We start from the raw sequence: 25,666 nt of genomic DNA on the forward strand, positions 1-25,666 counted from the left end.
CATGACCCTTTAACCTCTCCCAAAGTCTTGTCAGTTGATTCCTTCTTCACTGTCCAGTGGTGGAGATCATTTTCTTACATCCTGACTGAAGGTCAGGTGCTGCCATAGTAACAAGCTGACCCTCCCAAATGTCCCGACTACCCAGGCCATTCCGTGATAACAATGCAAGGGGGGGGAGGGGGGGGCAGGGTAAAACATAACTATAAATCTATAAAACATCTCTTAACATATCCATATTATTTGCCTTTTAATTGTTAGAGTCAACCATTGCATTACTCATCTATCACATACAGAAGTAACAAAAATGCCTTTTCTTTTTCATTTATTTCAAATAACACATTTGCAGCCCAGTAGCTGCTACATGTACATTCTGTTTGGGAAAAGGCTTGCTTGGAGCAATAGAGATTATGTTTGATTCATCTCAGTAACTGAGGAAGAATAAAAGGATTAGAAGCATGTTTCTCATTTTTACTGCATTCACTAGTTCATATATTATATTTGCAATATAAATATCTGCCATAATAAGAGGTGGTGTTTATCCAAACTTTACAAATTCTTAGAAATTTCTAAATTGTTCAAAACACAGTTAGTTTAAAATTCATTTAGTTAAACAGAGAAGGAATCACTTTGTGTTCTGGTTAAAAATATATTCAAAACATGATTTTCATTAATCTGGACCAGCTCCTATTTAGACATGACATGTTATGAAATTTTTATAGGTAAGACTTGGTTAGCATTGGCAGTGCTTACATGATGTATCAGTTATTTTTCTCTGAGATAATAAAAAGCAGTTGTTTTTTCCATCCCAATGTATTATAAACATACATACATAAAAATCTCCTTTAATTGGAATGAAGGCAGAATAATTTGATGACTATTGCTGCAAGATCTTGGACTGATAATCCTGTGTTCAAGAAGAGGCAAAAGTTCACTGAGAGTTTTGCTGCTCCCAGTATTCACAAAGGTGAATTTCTGTAAATTTTCCCCGTGGCCTGTGTGTGCTCCAGCTTCCTGTGTGTACAGGATAAAGGGGCACTATAGAAGGGTACAGAATAACACTAAAGAAATTGATGTAAAGCAACCTCTGAGGGTTTCCAAAATCTGCACCTCATCATGAGTGGATTGAGTTCCAGTGAAGCATCAGCTGGGATGGCAATCAGGTTGTTGCACTGATAAACTACCTGGCTGTCCTGTAGGGCACATTCCAGCCAGAAATCCTGGAATGAATTTGCCTGCTTTCCTACTGGACTTCTTCTGCCAATTGACTTTGTCTTCATTTGTCTCTCTACTGCATCTCCGTTCACTCAAGGCTCTTCGGGCACTTTATCCTTTGTTACCTCTAAACAGGTGGGGAAACTTTTTTACTCTTCCAGCCACATCCAGAGAAATTGTTTCATGTTGCATAGTATTTGCAACATTTTAGGACTGTCTGACATACAGTATGAGAAAATTCTCTTGATTTTTCATGCTTTTTTCACTCTTTTAATCCACTTTTAATTTCTATTAGAAAACATTTAATTCTGACGCGTAGATCATGTCCTAGGTTGACTATATGATGCTTTTATCCCCCATCGTCTTGTTCCGTTTATGCTGAATAGTAAGTTTTGCACCTTTAAGACTTGCTCCAAGGATTGAGGGGGGGAGAGCAGGCGCGCAGTTTGTTTTCAGACACTGAACTCTCTCCTACACATTCCTGCTCCTGGACTGCGTTGTCTGCGGATGAACAGACGGCGGGACAGGCTCTCTTTTTTTTTTTTTTTTTTTTGCTTTTAGTTAGTTTAGCTAGCTGAGGCAAAGAAGTTCCCTGGACTGTGCTTTTTTTTCCTTTTTTCCCCTTTCTTTGGACCTGTTCACACCTGCTCTGGACTGAACAACCATAAGAGCACCAGCAGCTCGCATCAGTGGCCACCGGGCCGAGCCTGGGCCACAGCACCTCCAGCACCAGAGGGACTGATAAGAGACTGAGTGAGCTGAACTGGAATCTGGGGAGGGGATTTTCTGGGTTTGTCATCTCTTTTAGAGCAGCAAGGGGTTTTATTGTTTAAAATTTTTTAGGTTTTCTTGTTTAATAAACAGTTTTTTATCACTTTTCTCCAAGGAGGTATTTTCTCCTGGACTGGTTGGGGGAGGGGTGTTAGAATCCGATTTCCTAGAGGAGCCCTTTGGGGGTTCTCTCCCAAATTTGCCCTGAACCACGACAGATAACAACCGTGGATCTAAACATCAATTAATAGCTTAAAATAGGTGTAGTGAAAAGCATATGAAATCTTAAGCATCACCACGAAATCTTGTCTATAAAAATGTTGGAATTGCTGATCTGATACTTAATTCAGACTTCTCTGTATTGAGGAACCTTTTTGAACAATTTGAAGGTCTTTTTTTAGATCATAGCTTCAGAAGTTTTCAGCCTTCATTCATTTTTAAATCTGCTGCTGAAACATACATTTCTCTCTCATCTGTTCTGACTTACCTCTTTGCAATCTCTAATGACTTCCTCCTGCCTGCCTTTGAGTTATAGAAAGTTTCTGAAATGCTGTATGACAGCACTTTCTTGCAGAGTTTTCAGAAAATAAAAATTGGCTGTTTACATCTCAAAGTCCTGAAAAAGAATGTTCTCTCTTAGCATTTTCATGAGGTAGAGGGCCAAAGCTGGTTTCTCATTCCATAAGACCAGATAGGAAGCAGGGAAAAGTAACACAGAGAACTCATTTAATCAAGGGCCCTGATTTGTAGAGCACTAGTCTTTGCTTAGGGGAAAAAGTATTCTGAGTTCCCACAGAAAGCAGAATAGGCCAAGCACACTCAGCTGTATCCTCAAAATCCAAAATGTATTGGTATTTAGACTAGATATATATTAAAAAAACCCTAATCGCCATATGGAAATCAAACCAGCAGTAGGGTGTAGGTGATACAGCTTGGTGACCTGCACTGATTTCTTACATGCAAAACAGCAAGTAGCAGATTTGGTGTATTTTCACTGCTGATTGAAATGTCTTTGGTAACAATCTTTTCTCTGGGGAGGGAAACAATTGAATTATTGCAACCAAGACACCTTTGATTGTCTAAGAGTAAGTTTGCTCAATGACCTGTGGAAGCCATCACTATTAAGACATTTTCTGACTCAAATTTATACATTTTTTATTGTCTTTGGCTTGTGATCTTTTAAAATATAGGCATTAGAAATTGCACTTTTGTAACAGTGATATTAGGCAAAGCTACCTGCCCTTCCCAAATGATTTAGTTTAAAAAGCCATGAATATTTATTTTTATTATTGAGTCACAGTAATATTATCCTCTTGGGAGGAATATTCAGAGAAAGTGCCCCTGAAGTTTGCCATTCAAAACATGTGCAAGAAGTCTATTTTCCTATTGTTTCTTTTCCAGGTTTTTCCTGCACCCACTCTTTGCCACTGAGCCTTTTAGGATTCCTACATTACCATTTTTTTGTCATCAAAAGGAATTCTGCACTTGGCTGGTGCTAAATCTCACTCTACAGTTTTCACTGTACAAACTGTTTGCTCTGGATTAGTCTGGTCTCCCACTTATGACTTTCAAACACAGAATAATTAAGGCTAGAAAAGCCCTCCAAGGCCATTGAGTCCCAGCTGTGCTTGATGCCCACCTTGTCCAGGCCTTCCTGGGACACCTCCAGGGATGGGCACTGGAAACCTCCCTGGGCAGTCCCAAGGCCTGAGCACCTTTCCATGGGGAAATTCTTCCTGGTGTCCACCCTGAGCCTGCCCTGGCACAGCCTGAGGCCGTTCCCTCTGCTCCTGTCTCTGTTCCTGGGAGCACAGCCCAACCACCTGGCTGTCCCCTCCTGTCAGGAGTTGTGCAGAGCCACAAGGGCCCCCTGAGCCTCCTTTTCACTTTTCAATTGCACTTTAATGAACTTAATTTTTCATAGGCCTATATTAATACCTAATTGTTCATTTACATGTAATGACCTGTAAACAAGTTACCTATTTCATTCTTGTCTTGAAATTTGCCATCACAGTATTACCATAGTCTTTTTGTGGGGAAAACATTTCAGAATGAAACTTCCACTCATTTTTTCTCTTTCAGGTGTGTCATTACTTGCACGCTTTCTCTTGTTTCCTCCCAATTAGTTTTTTTTCATTAGCAAGTCCTTGACTGAACCATTCAGAGCTGGAGAGATGAAAGAGCATGTAAATAGTAAGTGATAACACACCTACAGAATGGGTACAGGTGGGCTGTTCTTCGCAGGTTTTTGTGTTCAGTGATGCTCAAGGCAACTCAAGAGCACAGAAAACTGTCAGCTCCCCTCCTCCAATGCAGCTGTGGTGTCTAACACTGGCAGAGCACAATGTGCAGTATTTTTTCACTAATCTCCCCTTCCTTCAACCATCGGTCAGCTATGTCTAGGGCCTGCATGTCTCAGATCCTTCTGAATGAAGTTCTAAATCTGATTGGAGAGAGGCAAGCTGTGTTTTACTGAGTGAGAGTTAAAGTGATGAAAACAACCTGGGTTAGGAATAAAAAAGGGGAATGTGAAGAGAATGAGGAAATCACTCCTTTAGTGCCTCTTAGTCAGTGATCCCCACAGGCTTTGCAGAGGTTCTTGGAGCTCTGCAGGGAAGGAAATGCTGCTCTCTGGAAAGCTGAGTTGCAAAGGGGATGGGAGCAGGTGTTGCAAGTGAAGCTGCAGCCAGTGTGTGCCACAGAAAAAATAAGTGACGCCAATAGCCCAGCCTGCCAGGGCTGTTACTGTAGGCCTAATCTGTCGTTTCCGAATTCTTTTTTTACATGAAGACCCACATGATCAGATCAACAGAGATGAGAGAGGGAAGCTATGAAAAGGGCATGAAATTAAAGCTAAAAGCTCCCCTCGCATGGCACTGGCAGACGCAGAGCACTCTTGCTGCCTTACACTAAGAGTTGAGACAGTGCCTCTCAGGAAATTGTTCCTTTTACACAGATCCAAGGCATCAAGCTGTGTCTTGGCTAATCCAAGGCAGACTATGTCACTTCTGGGGGTGATTTCATCACCAAACAAATAAGCAGGGACCCCATCAGCATTCTAGCCCTTTCTGTGAGGTACTGCACAGAGAAGTCCTTTCCTTTCTGTCTGTTTCTAGTAAGTCCTGAGGTTTCTCAAGGAGAAAAGAGAGTTTTTGCAGTAAAAACCACAGATCTGAAGTATTTTGGCTTTGCAATGTTGCATAAGTACTGGGATAGCTGTGTAACAATGAAGAGACTGGTACTTGGAGTTGTTCTGCTTCCAGTTTATACAAATATCTTCTTTCTTAGTGCCCTTGTAACCATGGAAATTCAGTACTTGTAAAATCTAACATGGCATTTTGAAGGAAACTTAGAAGTGCTTTCTCAAAGAAAGTTACAGCTGTGCCTAGTGTAAGCATAAAAATCCCCTTCTTTAATGGGTAGTGAAAAACCTTGGTAATGAACCTCCCCACAGACATTGCCTTAAACATGATATAACTCCACATTACTTCAGAAGTAAATATTAAAAAATAAGAATAAAATATTAGAAGTATTGTTTGATTATCCATACTTACACCTTCGGCAAACGGTTCTTAATCTTTGATCTGTTGTTTGATTGCTGACCCAATGATTCCTTGCTTTCAAAAGTATTACTGGTACTTGAACAGCAAGATTGATCTACAACTTGAAGTTTAAGCATCTATTTAATATTTGATGTGCATCCCAAATAGCCATAGGCAGTGCTTAGGCATTCATTTTCCAAAATGTACCTTTAAGACACAGTATAGTAAATTCAAAGTGGAACAGTGATCATAAAAACTGCATTCTACTCTGAGTGTGCAGTTGGGTATTTTATGGCTAAAGTTGTTACTTCTTTAAGACTTGATGTTTGTCATTGCATAAGGGAGAAAATAACCTCCAAAACCAAAAAAGAACCAAAAACTCCCAAAAAACCAAAAAAACCAAGAAAACTAACCAAAAAAACCTACCACCAAAACCCACAAAAACCCCAAACACCAAACAAAAAGCCAAACCCAAAAAACAAGCATACAAATTAATTAATCTAAACCACTCATTCTAAAACTCTAACTATAATAAAATTGGTTTAAATAGGACAACACCTGTGAGTTTAAAAATTATTGGTGCTATATCTAAAAAATCTTTAAATGTACAATCAAACAGAATAAATAAAGAAATTATTTTGATTTAGTTTATTACTAGCTATTTTTATTTTAGTATGGAAATTTCTTACTGCAATCTTAAATGAGTACTGGTACATGGAAATACACCCTTTTAAAGTACCATATGAAGTTTTATTTACAATCTGTTTGAGAAATATGGATTTTAGCAAGTACTCTGGACTTGGTTTTTTATAATCTAGAGCAAATTCCTTCCCTCCAACTCCTCAGATGAGAGTCCAGATGCCAAACTTCTGCCATAAATCTTTTTTATACCTTTGTAAAAGCTTTGTAGACCCAGAGAGCTTTTCCCCCCATCACTGTATTTTCCTTGGGGGAGAGAGGGGAAAACGTTTTCCATTCTCATTTTGTCAGACTCAGACAATGAAGGCAAATAAAAAGTTGGAGAGATTGAGTATAACCAGTAATAAATACCAGGGTGTTTTTTGTGGCTTTCTGTAATTTTTGTACTATCAGTTTGCTAAAAATGGTTTATTTGAGGATCAACTTGCATTAAGACTTCCCATTTTATTATGCTGTAGTGGTCACAGATGTGTCAACACAGGGAATTAAGCTGGTATTTGTAAATCCAGCTGTTCTGGTTTGTAAATGATAGAATAAAGTAAACTAAAAATTCTTTATTGTAGCGTATACCATACGTTATATCCCTGTTTTTAAATAATCATAATCACTTCCAGTTTTTACTAAACAAATAGGAGCAACCTTGAAGTTTATTTAAGGAAGGCAATCTAATGTTAATCTGCTTTGCTTTGGTTTTATGACAACTTTGGACACTTTAGGTGTCTTCCTCTTGCAGGTAAACAAATTTCTTAGCTGGTCCTTGTGAGGGAGCTTTTGATGTAGCCTGAATACAGCTGGAGCTGTTTGGATGGAGCTATGCTGCTGTCAGCTGGGGCAGGTTGTTACATTGATTTATAAATGCATTATCTGGCACACCAGCCCAGCCTTTTACATCAGTGATGCACAAGAGCCAATGGAGGGTTATTTAGTTAGCTTTTCACATGATATTTTGGCTTTCCAATGACTTCCAAGAAAGTTGAGTGCTAACTGTGTTTATTTACCTTTTCATATTACTGTCCTAGGGGGCATCTTTATCTGCATCATTCACTAATTCAAGTTCTGCAAGTTAAAAATCCCAAAGGAACAGTCAAATCAGATGAGACACTTTGGTGCTTTGTAGATACCATTTTTGCAACTCTTCTATAAGATTTCCTAGCCCTTTCCATGTAAATACACCATATTTTCAGTCTTTCATGACAACACCCTGAGTGTTTTGGACTTTCTGTGCACCTTACTATAACAACCTAAATCAGAGTGACTCCAATGGCCTCCATATACTATTTTGATATCTTTGTGATAGGGGAAATGAAAACTTTAAATTAGGTAATTTCACTTCTAAAAAATACACCTGTAACATTTTCCACCATTCAAATGCTGCACTTTAATAAAAAATAACTGAGAGTATCATTGTAAGAAACATCAATGAAGGGCTACGCCTGGGTGGACGCCTAGTAAAGGAGATGTTATCACATAAGGTGAACATGATGCAGGACTCTGAGAAATAAATCAGAAGTCCCAGTCGCAGGCACAGCAAACCTTACAGTAGACATATGAGCTGCATTATTTAGTTTTTACAGGATGTAATTAACTCATGAAAGCCACCATTGAAAAGAATTTGTGGGGCTGAGAAGCATATTTTTATAGATCAGTGTTTTGTGATTTGTCCTCTGAAGCATCTACTCCTCATCATTGTTTGAGGCAGGATTCTAGTGATGCTTCAGTCGGCCTTACAATAGCCTGAGCGTATTTAATAATTTATCATCGAATTCCTGCATTATTTGCAGGGCTGCAGCAGGGGCTGACACTAGGGACAAGGTGTGGAAGCAGATTTGCAGGTGCCATATGGTCATTTACTACTAGGAATCAATCACGGCACCGCTAAGCTGTCTGTTTAAGTAAGAGATGGTGTGAGGTCTCTGCCTACCCAGCACCAGGTGAGCAATCGATGAACTGGGATCAGCATTTTGCTGGTTTGTACCACAGAACTGAGATCCTGCAACCAAAACCATTATTTTACTGTGACTTTTTCTTGAGTTAAAGAAACTGCTTCATGAATTCTACAAGGGAATGTGGTCTCATAGGGGCAATCCCTGTTAAAAAGTGGTGGGACTTTTTTCTACTCTGAAAGGGTGGTCTAGAATGGACTCCTTGGGGAAGTGGTGGAGTCACCATCCCTGGAAGTCTTCAAATGAGCAGACGTGGCACTTCATTATATGGTTTAGTAGGCATGGGAGTAATGGATCGAAGGCTGAACTTGATGAGTTTAAAGAACTTTTCCAACCCAAATAATTCAGTGGTTCTGTGACTTTAGTGTTTACTGGTATTTCTAGAAGTGGCAGCTAGGTGTTTGGAATCTTTCTTAAAAACAAAATATTCTTCATAATGACAGTGAATGCCAGCAAGGTGAACTAAGTTTCAGCCAAACAGCCTTACTCCTGAAATCTAGTGAGTGGTTACTGGAAAAGAGAGAGTTTGTTAATGCTACTTATTTTATTGGACAGTGGTGACAGCTGCTATTTATCAAATGCAGGCATATTCCCTGACACAGTGTCTAACAAAGCAGTGTACATTCAGAAAACAGAGATGGTTTGTTTGTTCTCATATTGGGCTGGGGTTTATTTATTCACTGTAGCTGCCCAGAAAAGACCAGGACTGTTCTGTGCAGAGCAAGAAAGTTTGATACAAATGCATATTGTGCATGGGTATTTATTTTAGAATATCATATGACATTTTGCACCAAATTCTAAACTTAAATCTCTCTTAAAACCACACTGCTCTTCAGTTCTCTGTAGACATCTGCAGGTGAGTGATTTGAAGTAGGGGCTGTATTGTGTTCTGTGTGTTCAGTTCATGCCACAGTGGGGCCCACAGCTTCCAGCCTGATCATCTAGGTGCTGTTGCAATGTAAAAGTAATAATTATGTTAATAAAATTAACATCTCTAGTTAACTATGAAAAGCTGAGTGGTTTTTTTTTTTTTTTCACCTCCAGCTGGGAGGAAATTGCAGCACATATTTTTTTCCAGATATAAGCTGGTACTTAGGCTTTCCATTATGTAGAGAAATATCTCTGCATTTTCTTGCTCACTTTCTCTGTTCATCTGCTTCAGTGACCTTACTGATATGGAACCTTGTAAAGTGGTGAGCTGGCAGTGACAGACAGAGGAGGTGAGACATGGATTTGCTTTAATGAGAGATGCCTATATGCTCACATTAGCATCAGTGTTCATTCCAGACTTACACAAACAGGAATCAAGGTTGAGCTTGCCACTGGCATTGGAGTTGCTCACATGGCTCTGCTTTTTTCTGGCTGTATCACTGTAGAAATATTGAACAATTTTTGTATTTTTTCTAAAATTCTGGATCTTGGATTGAACCGAAGTACAAATTCTCTAAATTTCTTTGTCTGATGGAAATGTTGATCTGACTCCTCATGTTTGTTTGATTTGACTCCTCATGACATGCTGCTGCAGCACAACTGCAATGAGTGCTCTGACGAAGCTGTTTCTGGAGCTGAAAGTCTTTTTTATCACTAATAAGCTAACTTCTGACTGCCACAGCTGCTGTGTGTCCATTTAAAAAGACAGGTATCTTTGCTTATAAAATTAGAATTTAAATCTTTGAAATTTCAGGAGTTGCTATATATAGAAATGCAAGGAGTGTGTTTTTAGCTTGCAGACAAGCAGCCATGAGCTCTATAAAAACAGCTTCACAAGGCTAAATTGAATCTCCTGAGAGCCGAAGATAGGCCATGCCAACAGACGAGAGCAACAATTTGTGAGTGAAACAACAGAAGACCTGGAACAAGTATAAAATCATTCCGTTAAATAGACCAGATTCTAAAAACTGGCAATAAGGCGGCTCAGCTAAGGGACATGGCATGGGAGCCACCAGTGCAGGTATACCTCGTTATAGAGCACAACACAGCACAAAGTACCACAACTCCATCAGAAGGGTGCAAGAAAGATTTATTATAGCAACATGTTGCTTTTATACTTTTTCAAGATATTTACATTCACTCTACATACACATTCACTGCCCATTGGTTACAGGAAAGAAACAAAGTTCTCAGTAGGTGATCAGGGAGCCACGTCATTCTGTGAGCCAGCTAGAGTCCATATCTTTTCACTTCCTCCTTCATCATGTCTCCTTGGTGACAACCTTGGTGTCTTCCTCAGGAGAGATATGGGGTTTTCCTTTATCTTCAGGAAGCCTTTGCTGGCTCACAAGAGCAGAACAGAATGTCTTTCCTACAATTCCCCCTTTTTGTATTCGACCCACAAATAGAACTGCTAAGGACTACTGCAGTGCCCTTGCAAAAATCCAAGCAGATGGAGGATCCATTCTACATTCACTTAGAGATAACCAGCTTCTACCAACTCCACAACACACACCCTCACAATCTTAACATTCATATACAAACATGGCACATAAAAATAGATCTTCAAATATCGTTACAGACCTCGCAATTTCCCGATGACACATTGGTAGCAGAATGACACCTTCACCTCCAATCAAGTAACTTTCTCCCACACAGAAGCAGAGACCAAGTCATCTGCCTACTCACCACTTAGAACCAAGTAGCATCCACTTAACTTACAACTGGTTGCTGCTATCATAATGGGCAACCAACCTAGTTGCTCAAAGTGTGGACTTCAGCTACTAATTTAACCCCTATGCGAAGGCAACACTTCTCCCTTAGGTACATCAAATTCCCCTATTTTGGGACCGTCGGTGCCCTGCAAAAGGAAATGGTACAAGACACATTTCTCAGTGCTACCAACCTCTCTATAAGAGAATTCAAGGAAAAGAAGCAAAAGTAACATGCAGTAACTTAAATTTTGGATTTTCAGCATAAGCCTATAACTCCTTTTACTCCATCTTGGATTTCCACCTTTACCACACATTCCTTGAGGGTCCATGCTTCCATCCACCTAATAACCAATACAATTACCTACTCATTTTGCTTCTACTGTAGAACCACACATCCTGTCCTTTTCTGTGTGCTTCAAATAAGGTTTAACACAATGGGCAGAGACCCAATGAGGGCCATTTTCTGTCAAAACACATCGGTATCCTCTTACCCATGTTACTTATTCCACTGGGCCAGTCCACTTTCCTGTGATTTAATCTTTTACCCCTACCTTAATACCTTTCTTAAAGTTTGGCTGTTTTGAATTCAAAGACAAAAAATGATAGAATATAGGACACACTTGTATGTCAGGTAAAGGACACAAAAAGTTTAAGACATAAATGGTTTTGTCTAATCTCACTTGAGGCGACTCCCTCTGCATTCCCCCTTTTTTTACCTGGTGCTTCAATACACCATGAGCACATTCAATAATTCCTTGGCCTGTCAAAGCATGAGTGATACCAGTAGAATGACCAGCACCCCAGGCATGAAAAAACACCGGCAATTTATTTGACACATATGCTGGGCCATTATCTGACTTTACATGTGATGGAACGCATAAGATGGAAAAGGCGTGACAGAAATGACGGATAACATCCCGAGCTGTTTCACCTGCCAACGCTGAGGCAACCATGGCATGAGAAAAAGTGCCAACTGTGACATGAACATACTTTAAATGGCCAAATTCAGGCATTTTTGTAACATCTGTTTGCCATTCTAGCAAAGGGAGTAAACCTCTAGGATCAGTGCCGTAATATTATGAAACATGAGACATATGACAATCTGGGCAAGAAGAAATAATTGACTTTGCTTCACTATGTGATAATTTAAATTGCTGCCGTAATGCCTGAGCACCCTGATAAAAAAACTGGTGAGACAGAACAGCTTGCTGTAACACATTAGGCACCATTTTTGCTGCTGAGGCAGCCACAAGGGAATCCACATAGGTGTTACCTTCAACAAAAAATCCAGATAGTGATGTATGGCTACGAATATACGTAATAAAATAGGAATGCTTTTGATTACAAATAACAGTCCACAATTTCAACAACATAAAAAATAATGGTTTCTCCTTTACATTATACAACACAGCTTGATCCAACTGCTTCACTAAATTAGCAACATAAACAGAGTCACAGTAACTATATTTACGGGGCTAGGAAATAAGGTAAAGGCCAAGAGAATGGCACAAAGTTCAATTAACTGAGGAGACCCTTGTTGAACTGTTATTTCATACTCCCAGTGGTCATCTCTCTTCCAGGCTACAGCAGCTTTTCCAGTTCTTCCAGATCCATCTGTAAAAACTGTTGCACTTTCCACTGGCACAGAAGAACAAAGTTGTTTCCCCTGAAAAGGAATCCTCTTAGTGAAATTCAGAATAGGATGAGAAGGTAAATGATATGGTATTTGACCTGTAAAGGAAGATAAAGCAGATTGCAGCTCATGATTGTTTCAAAAAACACCACTCAAAATACCATTGTTGTAGTGGTATGACAATAGCTACAGGATCACGGCCTAAGATCTCACGGGAGCATCTGCGACCTTTAATAATGATGTTTAAAAAGCTCATACAGACCTGGAGTGGTTTTTCGGGACCTGAAAGACAAAAATATCCACTCCAAAATATGCAATTCATCTTCCCATTTTATCATTCCATTGACACAACAATCTACATGGTATTTCATCATCTCTAAAAATTAATAATTGCACACCAACAGAAACATCTATCCTAGTAACAAATTTAGATGTCAAGGCCAAATCAATTTCTTCTGCAGCCTTTTCTGCTAGAGCAGTCAAATGTCTCTCATCTGCAGAGGAAGTTATCCCTGACAATAAGTCATACAAGGGTTGGAGTTGATGATTGGTTATTCCCAAGCATGGCCTAAGCCAACCTATTGCTCCAACCAATTTCTGCACATCTACAGCGGTTTTAATATCAATGTCCAATTTTACAGGTTGAGGCACAATTTGAGTATTGGTGATTATCAACCCCAAATATTTCCAAGGCATCTGTCTTTGAACTTTCATGTTGTCTGCAAATCCAGGTTAGAGAACAGTCCATTGCCCAGCAAGGCATCAACTCCCACAACGTGACGTGGATCCTGCTAAGGTAACTGCATATTGTCCAAAGCTACCCTTTCAACCGTTTGTTTCCAGGTAGCTTGAAGCACACCATACTGCACTGGTTGAAACAGAATTGTAGCAAGGTGAACAATATCATAAGGTGCAAGTACATCAGCATTTAGAACACGAATCACTCACATCACCTGCAAAGAGTTAACACCATACTGATCTACTTTTAACTGGAGATCCTGCACAACCCTCCATGCAAAAACCTGATGCCTGTCTTGTTAGGAGCAGCTTTGAAAACAGGAAAAGCCACAGGCTCACCAGAAGCAGCAGGAGCAGCCATCTCCATCCTTTTAGGCAGACCTATTTTCTCTAACAAATTCCAATCTCCCACTTCAGCTGCTTTCACATGCTCCCAAAATTGCAAAGCGTATTTGAGGAGTCACAGCCACCTGGCAGGGAGGCAGAGTCCAAGAAACAGCAGGCCTGGATCTGCTACGAGGTCTAACAGAAACAGATTCCTGCGTCTTTTTAGATGTACTTATAACTGGCAGTTCATCATTAGAACTATCACTAGACAGGACAAAATGTTCAAGATTGCATTTGTTCAACCAGTTTGGGGGGGGTGGGGGCAGACAGCTCAACGGGGCTGGAGCGGAGGCAGATGGCTCGAAGGGGGGCAGAGGAGGGGCAGACAGCTCAAGGGAAAGTGGGGGGGGGTGGGGCAGCTGACCAAACCACGGGAGGGTGGGGGAGGAGCAAACAGGTTTAACATAGTCTTTTGGAGATTAATACTGAAGAACAGTCTTAGCCTGCCATTTGATTCTCATGATAGCAAACCCTTTGGAGACCTCCACAGCAGCTGCAGCAGCCTCCTCAGGGGGAGATTCATCGGCAGGCTCAGCCTCATCTTCCCCCTGTTCCTCTGCTTCAGTTTCTTGCTCTAATTCCTGCTCCTCCAATTCTTCCCCTCTATCTTGTTCTACTTTCCATTCCTTCAGTGCCTCATACAACCGTCTCCAGGTAGCAGCCAAATCAACAACTGTCTTATCCCCTGTTGTATTGCACTAAATAGTTTATTTAGTTGTTGTTTTGCACTGCATGATGAGAAATTTTTACTGAGTATGTTAGGTCACATGGATTGTTTTTTCCCCTCCCCCATCACATGGTCTCTCCCTCACACCCCCCCCCCCCCGTTATACACACCTGGTGGTCTGTCCCATGGGATCCCATTGGCCGTGGTCCTCTCTCCCCGCCCCCATCCCCTTGGGTATAAAACTCCACTGTGAAGATGCCACACCCTCTTTTCTACCTGGGTGGTCACCGTCAACCAAAAGTATCTTCTAAGCCAATAAACAGGATACTTGTTCCCACACGGAGAAGAGCGCTTCTCTTCTCTTATTTCGTGTATGCAAGTCTGTGTGGGCTAAAGTCTGAGCTAGCCGGATTTGGACTCATAAAGCCCAGAAAACCACGGATTATTGCAATCCCCCTTAGATATCACTTCCCATAGTCTCTTCCCAACCTTTTTCCATGCCCAGACACTGAAGGCAGTGTTGGCATCAGCTTCAAAGTCCTGTGATTTATGCCATATCAGTAAGCTACGAAGAGCATAATCAGAAGTTTGAACATTTTTTCTTTTCAGTAAAATTTTCTACGTGGACAAAACAGTCTTTTCCTCGTTTGATAAATTATTTCCCATTAATTTTCCCAATCACTCACCTCGAATGAGATGTCTGAATTAGGTCAGGACCTCCGCAGCGTCCTGGCTGCCTTCACTCATTTTTAGGGTACCCTTCAACTTTTTTCTTTTACAGTCCAGTCAATTGCAATCACTGCGGGCGGCCACCAGATGTCGTTATAGAGCACAACACAGCACAAAGTACCACGACTCCAGAAAGTGCAAGAGAGATTTATAGCAACATGTTGCTTTCAGATTTTTCAAGTGATATTTACATTCACTCAACATACACATTCACTGCCCATTGGTTGTAGGAAAGAAACAAAGTTCTCAGTAGGTGATCAGGGAGCCACGTCATTCTGTGAGCCAGCTGGACCATATCTTTTCACTTTCTCTCCTTCATCACGTCTCCTTGATGAGAACCTAAAGGATTTTCCTTTATCTTCAGGAAGCCTTTGCTGGCTCACAAGAACAGCAAAGGATGTCTTTCCTACAGGTATATTTTGGAGAACACCTTTTTTCATCCCTTTGTGTCAGTGTCTATGGATTCTTGTGACATGATGCCCCAGACTTAGGGTGAAAAAAGATCTTTTGAGATTATGCTACCCCATTTTATTGGTTGATTTCTGGCTCATATAGTTTAAGAAATTTGAAATAATATTCTGTCCTGGGTTGCAAGATGTGGGTAGAGGTATGTATTCTATTATGAACTGTTAGAGGTGGGCCAGTTATCTTCTGTTAATTGGGCAGTTTTTCTTATTCTCTTTCACAACCAATCCAACCTCCGGAGAAATATCTTCTGTTAAGAGGCCATTGAGTGTCACTGATAAAATTATATCATCCCATTGTGAGATGCTCTACCCGGGGAGAGGAAACGAGCATTCCTACCTAGATTATAATCTGAGATTTAGAATACCACAGTCAGCCTTTTCCACTAGATTCCCAGAGGAGCAGTCCTTTCTCCACTAAATTCCAAAAAGAACAGCTTTCTTCTCTACTAAATTCCCAGAAGAAGACTGAGCCCATCTACACCACCACTAGACCTTCAAAAAATCCTTACACCCTTCTACAAAATCATTGCTTCAACAAAACCACACCTGTCACTCCAAAAAGACTGCAGCCACCATTCAATCAGACTGATACCAACACCCTGACACACAGGGTGTCAAGTAATATTTTGACTCTGTCAGTGGTTTGGGTTTGTTTTTTTTTTCTTTTTTTTTTGTATTATTACATTTTTTTTTTTTAGTTTTCCTAATAAAGAACTGTAATTCCTATTCCCATATCTTTGCCTGAAAACCTCTTAATTTCAAAATTATAATAATTTGAAAAGGAGAGGTTTACATTTTCCATTTCAATGAAGGTTCCTGCCTTCTTCAGGAGACACCTGTCTTTTCAAACCAAAATACCTTCAGATTTTTACGTCCTACTTATTCTTTATAGGCCATTTTCTTCCCCTCTTTCAGTCATCTATTTTCCAAGCTGAAGACGCTTCACACAAATTATCTCTCCTTGCATGGAAGTCATTGTATAGCTCTGATAATTCTGTTGTCCTTTTTTTGGGTCATTTCTAGTTCAACTGTATGCTTTTTTTCAGGTGACATAAATAGATTCCACATTTTGTAACACAGAGTTCTGCAGCTCTGAAGGGGGAGGGAATTTAGATTATTCCCCTCTGTGGTTAATTTTGTCTTCAATCCTTTAAAATTTTTTTCATCTGAAAACGCTGTCAGCTCACTCCTCCTTGCCAGGTCATTTCTGAACCTCCATGAAGATTTTCTGGTAATTTTATCTTCAGACATCAGAAGTGTGATTCAGCTTGGTGTGATTTTCTACTTACTAGGACCAAGCTGTTCATAAAAGTAAACCACTGGAATTCCATGGAAAGGGCCCTTGAGATGGTAATTCTAAATAAAACAGAGCAACACCTACAGCCAGAAAATTCATAGAGGGAAGGATTGTTATTAAATTGGTTGGATAGCAATCAATAAAATAGTCTTTCACTTAGTGGAAGTTATAGTTTACTACAGAGTGGAGTGATTTCTTTAGAATTCTCAAACTTTTCACCTTATACGGAGTAGACATGCTACAAAAAAAAAAAAGTAAAAATCGGAAACCAAGTAACAGGAAAAAAAAAAAGTGAAGAAAATAAGGTGGAAGTCAAGAATGCCAGAATTATACTATATTTTTTTTACTCTAAACTCATAAAGAATGCAACATTTATCATTTGTGATGCCCAAAGCAAGTTGTTGGCAGAAGAAAGGAATAGTAGAGTTTACATCTATGAGTTTTCCAGACATACAAAGAATTTTAGAAGAAAATCAGTAAATTCTTCCTATTTATATCAGGTTCTTATGTAGTATTTTTCAGGCCCAACATGTAGCTATGTAAATCAAAATGAAAACAAACACAGAGTCTAATAATTAAAAGCACTGAATGTCAGAAAAGAAATACAACTATTTTTAGGTTGCAAACTTCAATTCTCAAAACACTGGAATAAAATCAAAGGAATATAAGGTCAATCACTCAGTACTGTGTAAAATACAATTAAAATCTACCCTACTGCTAACAAAGCTATTTTGCTTTCCTTTCACCATGCTCAGGAAAAAAAAAAAAAACATATTAATTTTCTTATCCCAGTATTTAAGGATCTTTTCTGCCTTTTAAATAAGGGGTAATTGGAATATGGTTGGTTTGAAATCAGTAATAACTTTTTAAATATTTTGAATATATACTAAAAGTTTTTTTTTGTTTGTTTGTTTGTTTTTTTCTGTCAGAGATTTAATATCTTCAGGATAAGTAAACCAATATCAACTAATCTCAGAACCATTTTAAGCATAAGCCTCCTGTTTTCAGTGATATCTGGGGTTCCATACAGGCTGCCTGGGCTGCTCTGTAGGCACCCACTGATTTTTATCAGTTATATCAGAGGGGGTTGATTAAAACAAGGTGTTAAGGTGGACTAATGAGGAGTTTCGCTGCCAGTAATGTGGAGGCAGTAAAGTCCAGCAGGGATAATAAAGAGCTAGGGACAATATTCTCCTCAGCAGCTTGTTTGTAGCCAGAACAGGACAGATGTTTGCAGCCTAAATCACTTGGAAATTTCCCTCAGTCTTCAATAAATAGTTAATATGTGTTTGCTTTGCCTCTGGCCTCTCAGCTTGAGCTATGAATTCCCAAACTACCTGAGTTGCTTGCAAGCTTTTTGTTTCTTGGGTTGTTTTTCCAGCTCACTTATATCTTTCCTTGAACTCTGCGCAGGATCACCTCACTTCACAACTGTTAATGACTTGCAAAGCCAGTGCTGCCCTCCTGCTGTGCCACTTGAGCCTCTCCCCTTCTCCTACAGGCACCCCAGACCAGCAGCTCCAAGCACAGCTGGGAGCACCTGTCATTTGGGATTTTTAGATGGCATTGTTGTAAATGATCAAATCGGCAGCCAAATTTATAAAGAAAAAATTATAAATTTATTAGATTGACAATCAAAAAATAGAATATTATAAAACCGCCACAGCCAAGAGAGCGTCAACCCCAAACTTTGACGCTGGGTGAACTTGGGACAGATCGACGTTGGGTCAGCGTCTCCCCAGAGTGTCACCCCAACTGCTCCAGGTATCCAGCTTATATACAGTTTATTCTGCCTGGAGCAGAAATGACCTAAGATTTCTGTAAGTTCCTACATATGTAAAACAGGAACTATACAGATTCAGTCCCGTACAAAAGTCAGTCCATCGGTTTGGATGGCTGTCTGGGCTCCTCGAAATAGTCCTCTTTTCAGCTGTAGCCAGGAAATCACTGTTCTTCGATGTAATCTCTCCCAGGTGCTGTTCAGTGAATGTTCTGGACATTCCTGGGAAATGGTCAATGATCACTGAAATAAACAGGGCAGGAGATATCTCTCCTTTTTGATGCCTTTATTAAAAGTGATCAGCTCAAGGTTGGGAGGCCCAATGGATCCACAAGTTCACTGTCGCAGCTCCCCAGACTGACTCAGAGGAGGAAGCAAATGCAGCTTTGTCCACCAGAGCGTTGCCCGATCCGAAGAAAACACAAAACAACCAGAGTTGTTTTATGCGGTGCTTTATTAGGGCCCGGGAGCCTGAGGACTTTCGTCCAAAGTCAGAGCCCCATCTTGCGACAAAATTTACAGAGTTTATATACTTTTCTTAACGTGATTTCTTCATCTGATCTATGTGCATCGCTAAGCATCTTTAGAGGTATACTGAGATTTATTAGGTACATCATGACATTTGTTACTTAGCCAAAAGGTACATTCCATAGATAATGTTAGGTACATTCCCTAGATAATATTTTCTCTCGATCTACCATGCACTAAAGTTCACTTAGAGTTTACCGGGCCTACTGCGGCCTTAGCATAACTACTGCTACTCATGCTAACTATCATATTGTTTCACTAATCTAGACATCTATCTATTAACTAAAATACATTTTTCAATAATTTTCGAACTTCTGCAACAAGTCCCCCCTTTTGAGCATTCTTCAGATCTTCTGCAAGGATGCTCAACCTTCAGCTTCAGTTCTTCTAGCTTCAGTTCTTCTAGGAAGGGCCACCTCCTCGTATTTGGGCGGGGGAACTCCAAATCCGTGGTTTCTTCCTATTGCTTTCACCAATCTTCGGGTTCGTCTTGTTTCTTTGGTTATTATTCCTAGAACACATCTATATGCTATCCAAGCAACTATTAGTACAATTATAAACAGCAACACATATTGCAACATTGACGATACCCAACCAGAAACCTGAAGCCCCATTGAATCTAACAAGGCTCCTATCCAATTGTGCTGGGCCTCCTTTTCGATTTCTTTTGTTCCAGATTCGACTATTTCTAGTTGAGAGATGTCTTTTTCTACTTCTACCGTTACATTTGGGATATGGATGCAGCAGTGATCAATTCTTTTATTTAAATACCCACAAACTCCATGTTCTTTCAATAGCAGCATGTCTAGAGCCATTCTATTTTGGAGTGTCATACGAGAAGTAGCCTGCAATTGTAGGTTCAAATCTTTGAATCCTCTCCTAGTTGCTAATGCCAATCTCTCTGTTTGTCCCAGTAACTTAAACAACATTTCTCTGTTTCTATATGTGGCTACTGGTGCAAATAATGATTCTAGTGCCCATCCAAATTTCACTCCGCTGTCTGGTTCATGCCATTGGTCTTCATCTCCTAACAAATTCAAATCATCAATTTCTCTCTTTTTCCTAGTCCCTGATGCTTTTAACTTAGACTGTTTCCACAAAGGGCATAACGTTGGCACCCCTAAAGTTACTTGTGTCACTGGTCCGTCCAAAGGGAGATGAGTAGTCCATTGTCCATGTCCCATTACCCATACTAAATTTCCCGGACTTCTGAGTGTAGTCGTCCTACAGGAGACCCTTCCATAAAATCCGTTCATAAGGGGTTTGCCGGGTATTGTGTGATTGTATTTCCTACATTCACATCCCCATTTCAAAAGGACCCTTACTGGCACTAGGCTAATTTGGTCCCCTGGAGTATCGCATGTATAAACTTCTGTACAATTCCAGTTTTCTTTCGCTATCACCTTCTCCCTAGTAGAGGTATTTATCTCTGATACTTCTGCATGTGATTGGTTTTTACTTCCTGTCCACTGTACACACCAATCAACAGGCCCGATATAACTATAGTGTTCCAGTAAACTTGGACCCCATATAGCTTCCCAGTGATCCCATAAGGGTTGTTCTTGTGTCATATTTTGACACCGTATTTCTCGAGATAATTGTTTTTTCTTAATTTGTTGTTCTTGTTTCTCAAAACACCAACCATAATTTCCTAATCCTCCATACAGTCCCGGTTTTGGTTCGTATCTGCCTCCTTTTTCTCGACAATCCCAGATTGACGAATATTTCCACAAAGGGGAATAACCTTCCTTAATTTCTACTACCTCCTTCTCTACGTTTTCCACCTGACACATGACCGTAATGTTTTCTTGTATTGTTGGGGGCATTGGGACCGGAACCACTCCCCATTGGATAGGCTCTCCAGCGGCCTGGGGGAGTGGCAGGCATGCCGTAATTTGTGAGACATTTTGTACTGTACCAAAATCTCTGATCAGTCCCACTATCAGATTCTCTTGTTTTTGCTCATTTTGAGTGGTAATATTAATTTCTCTTACTCTTCTCGGTTGCCCTCGAGTTAGTGAGACTATCGTTCTTGAATGTCCCCACCAGGAGTCTTTGCTAATCCAGCACCAATAATATCCCTCGTCCTCCGGCTGTACGTCCCTAATTATAAGGACTATAGTTTGATCTGATCGTTTCTCCTTGCGATATTTTCCTTCTTTGTCCCGAATATTGTTTCCCCCAAACCACCATCCATATTCGATAAACTGTACATCTTTCTCTACCTTACAGACTAAGATAACTGCCATGCCTTGCACTGCTCGAAAAATTCCATGTGTTGCCTTGATCCTTTCCCCCAAATGTGCCCTAGCTATTGATGATCGAATGCCATAGTCTGCATCTATTCCACATGTAACTAGACACAGATACCGCCCTTCGTCTATGCCTTGTTTAGGATCTGAGATATTTAGCCACCCAATTCCTTTGTCCCATAATTTCCACCAACTCACTCCCTGGTCAATTCGTTCCCACATTTGTTGTTGTTCTTTCCACCACTTAACTTTCACTTCTTGTTTGCATGCCTCTGTTAGAGTGAATGGGCAATTAAGCTTTAACGGGGGACCGTCCCACATGTCTTGGATAGCGGATGTTGGCCTGACTGACACTGATTCCTGAGAAATAGTTCCTTCCCGTAATCTCCAAGATACCACCCTCAATTTAATTTTCTTATAGTCAAAACTACGTCTAATTTGCACTATACACATATAAACCTCCATATCTTCTCCAGTTACTTGCTTCAATTGTAGTGTGGTATTCCCTTTTTGTGCATCCCTATCCCAAATAGTAGTAAAACTTGCCTTGGGGTACCCAGCTCCTTGTTTCCAGAATACTCGTAAATCTCGGGCTTCAGCTTTCTGGTCATTGGCAATAGCACAGGTCAAATTCACATCCATCCCTTCCATGATTCCAACAACAGGTTCTGAAACAGTGACAACCACAAAACCTTGAGTAGGTATCAATTTCATCATCACCAGTAACAGAATGATTAAGAATGCGGCTTTGCGCGAAATATCATTCGCGTCGGGGAGACCATCTGAGTCTCCCATTGTGTTGGAATTTTCTTGACTCGAGTGTAGTGGATCCAGGTGTCGATTCCCGCCACCTTTATTGCTGTGTAGGTCGTCAGGATCACTTGGTAGGGGCCATCCCATGTTTCCTTCAGTGGATCCGTGAACCAATTTTTCACATACACTCGGTCACCAGGTTGGATGTCATGGACTGGATTCTCCAGTGGTAGGGGTCGGTTCCACTGCAGGGCTCCCCGTAGGCTGTTGAGAGTTCTGTTTAGTGACATTACATAATTAAATATCACTTGGTCCCCTTGTACATGTAGATCTCCCTTTAGTACGGTAGCATGATAAGGTTTCCCATATAGAATCTCATAAGGACTTACCCCCAACCTCTCCCTGGGCTTTATCCTGATTCGCAACAAAGCTAACGGTAATGCTTGCGGCCATTGCATTTTAGCTTCCTGGCAAATTTTCTTGATTTGCCCTTTCAGTGTTTGATTCATTCTTTCAACCTGACCACTTGATTGAGGTCGCCAAGGTGTATGCAAGTCCCAGGATATGTCCAACATCCTAGCTACTGTTTGCACAATCCCAGCTATAAAATGTGGACCTCTATCCGACGACAACCCTAGAGGTACCCCGAACCTGGGAATGATTTCTTTAAGCAGTGTCCTAACCACTTCCTTAGCCTGATTTGTCCTACAGGGGTAAGCTTCTGGCCATCCTGAAAAGGTACAGACATACACTATCATGTACTTGAAATTTTGTGCTTTTGGTAACTCAGAAAAATCTACTTGCCAATAGTCTCCCGGTTCCGGTCCTACCTGCAGTTTCCCTAGTTGAATTTGTTTCCTGACAATTGGGTTATTTTTCAAACAGACTGGGCACATTGCATTCACCCGTTTTGCAAGTGTTAACATCTGGTTTGAAACTATTTCTCTCCTTAAGAATTTTACGAGCATCTCTGCACCCCAATGGCATTTGTTATGTTCTGTTTCCAAAATGACTTTCATTATTTTTGCTGGTACCACGACCTGTCCCGTTGTTGTTACATACCATCCAGTCATGTTCTTTTGTGCATTCAATAACATTGCCAACTTCTCATCGTCTATTGAATATTTAGGTGCCTGGTTTAGGTAGGGATTTACTGGGCTTACCTTGACTGGTATCAATGCCATCTGAGTCCATACCTCTCGAGCCACCTTTCGAGCTGTCACATCAGCCAAATCATTTCCTTGGTAAATTTTTCCTTCCTCCTTTCGATGTCCTCTCACATGCATTACCGCAACCTTTTTCGGTCTGTGTACTGCTTCCAGCAAAGCTAAGATTTCTTCTTTGTACTTGATAGATGTTCCCTGTGAACTGAGTAGTCCTCTCTCCTTCCACAATGCCCCATGTACATGGATTACCCCGAAGGCATATTTAGAGTCAGTCCAAATATTTACTTTTGTTCCAGTACTGAGGACTAGGGCTCGTGTAAGCCCAATTATTTCTGCCCTCTGGGCTGAGGTACCAGGAGGTAAAGCTTTTGCCTCTACAATCGTATGAACAGTTACCACGGCATACCCTGCATACCTGGTACCATTTTCCACGTAACTTGATCCGTCCGTGAACAGTTCCCAGTCTGGATCTTCCATCGGTGTGTCTTTAAGATCTATCCGACTAGCGTATACCTGCTCGATGACCTCCACACAATCATGCGCCAATTCTCCCTCCTCCTGTTCACTGCGGAGAAATTCTGCTGGATTAATATGATTAGTTATTTTCAATTCTACATCATCCTGCTCTCTCAATATTGCTTGGTACTGCAGCATTCGGCTAGATGATAACCAGTGACCCCCCTTTTGTTCCAAAACAGCCAGTACCATATGGGGTACAAATACCTCCATTTTCTTGCCCATCGTCAATTTTCTGGCTTCTTGAATGAGGATCACCGTGGCCGTAACTGCCCGCAAGCATGACGGCCAACCAGCACTGACAGTGTCCAGCTGCTTCGAGAAGTATCCCACCGGGCGTTTCCATGACCCAATCCGTTGGGTTAGTACTCCCAGAGCCAGCTTTTGTCTTTCATTTACATACAACTGAAAGTCCTTGCTCAAATCCGGGAGCCCTAAAGCCGGGGCCTCCTTCAGGGCTTGTTTTAAGTTTTGGAAAGCATTCTTCCTTGACCTGTCCCAGTTCAGCTGTGGTTCCTTCAGGGCCTCATACAATGGTTTCGCTAGTAACCCGAAATTTGGAATCCACAATCGACACCATCCTACCATCCCCAAGAAAGATCTTAATTCTTGGTGACTTCTCGGGAGCGGGATGGCACAAATGGCCTCCACTCGGTTGATTCCCAACCGTCTCTGACCCTGAATGATTTCACAACCCAGGTAAATCACACTTTCCTTTATCAGCTGTGCTTTTTCTTTTGATACTCGATATCCAGCCTGGCCCAGCATATTCAGCAATGCTATGGTGAGTTTTAAACACAGTTCTTTCTCTTCTGTGGCTAGAAAGATATCATCGACATACTGTAAAATCACGTATGAGAACGGCGAGTCTCTTACCTCAGTCATCTTCCATTCTTCCAATTCTTTTGCCAACTGATTCCCAAATATCGTCGGACTGTTCTTGTAGCCTTGGGGTAATCTCGTCCAGGTGAGTTGCTTCTTGCGACCGGTGTCTGGGCTTTCCCATTCGAAGGCGAAATATTTCCTACTTTGCAATGCCAGGGGAATGCAGAAGAATGCATCCTTCAAATCAATTACAGTAAACCATTTAAACTTTTCAGACACAGATGTTAACAAAGTATATGGATTTGCAACCACTGGGTGAATATCCTTAACAATGTTATTAATTGCCCGTAAATCCTGTACCAATCTATACTTACCATTAGGTTTCTTTACGGGAAAAATGGGGGTGTTGTATTCTGATTCACATTCTTCCAGTATTCCTTGTGTTAGAAATTGTGCTATGAGAGGAGCAACCCCTTCTTTGGCTTCAAGTTTAATAGGATACTGTTTTATCCTTACAGGTTGTACCCCTTCTTTTAACTCTACTATTACTGGTTGAGCAGCTTTAGACTTCCCCGGGACTCCCGTTTCCCATACCCATGGTACCACAGCCTGTTCTACCTCCTCAGGGATAGGGGTGGGTTCAACTTCTCTAATCACGAATAATTTGGCTATTTCTTCTTCAGGAACTTCTACTTTAACTCTTCCATCTTCAAACAGAATTTTCATGTTCAAAAGAGATAGCAAATCCCTCCCAAATAGTGACTTAGGGCAATTGGGCATATATAAAAATTGATGATCTAATTCCTTCCCCCCAAATCTCAAATTTAATGGCTGTAGGAACGGCCTTTCTTCCAACTGGCCCATTGCTCCTACTACTTGTACTGTAGTGTCACTGATTGGTCCCAATCGTTTATTTAAAACCGAATAAGTAGCCCCAGTATCTACAGTAAATTCCTGCTCTTTCCCTTCGATCTCTAACCTAACCTTCAAATCCTGTTCTAGTCAGCTCTGATTCTGATAATTTCCCAAGACCATAGCTTGAGCGACATCTCCTGGAGTCATCGGATAGCCCACTGAATTATTATTTACCATACTGCTGTTCACTCCCACCCCGTT

General features: G+C 40.8%; 1 protein-coding gene across 1 annotated transcript; it reads right to left on the reverse strand.

Annotated features, from left to right (window-relative positions):
* Window positions 1-22,024: 22,024 nt before the first annotated feature.
* Window positions 22,025-25,414, reverse strand: LOC127060024 (uncharacterized). Its single transcript, XM_050978777.1, has one exon. It carries the CDS (start codon window positions 25,412-25,414, stop codon window positions 22,025-22,027), a length of 3,390 nt encoding a protein of 1,129 aa, XP_050834734.1.
* Between the last annotated feature and the right edge of the window lie 252 nt (window positions 25,415-25,666).

Source organism: Serinus canaria, chromosome 11, assembly GCF_022539315.1.
Source record: "Serinus canaria isolate serCan28SL12 chromosome 11, serCan2020, whole genome shotgun sequence".
Lineage (NCBI taxonomy): Eukaryota > Metazoa > Chordata > Aves > Passeriformes > Fringillidae > Serinus > Serinus canaria.

Excerpts from the sequence above, each read along its gene's own strand:
- LOC127060024 (XM_050978777.1), bottom strand. The coding sequence starts at position 25,414 with ATGGGCCAGTTGGAAGAAAGGCCGTTCCTACAGCCATTAAATTTGAGA.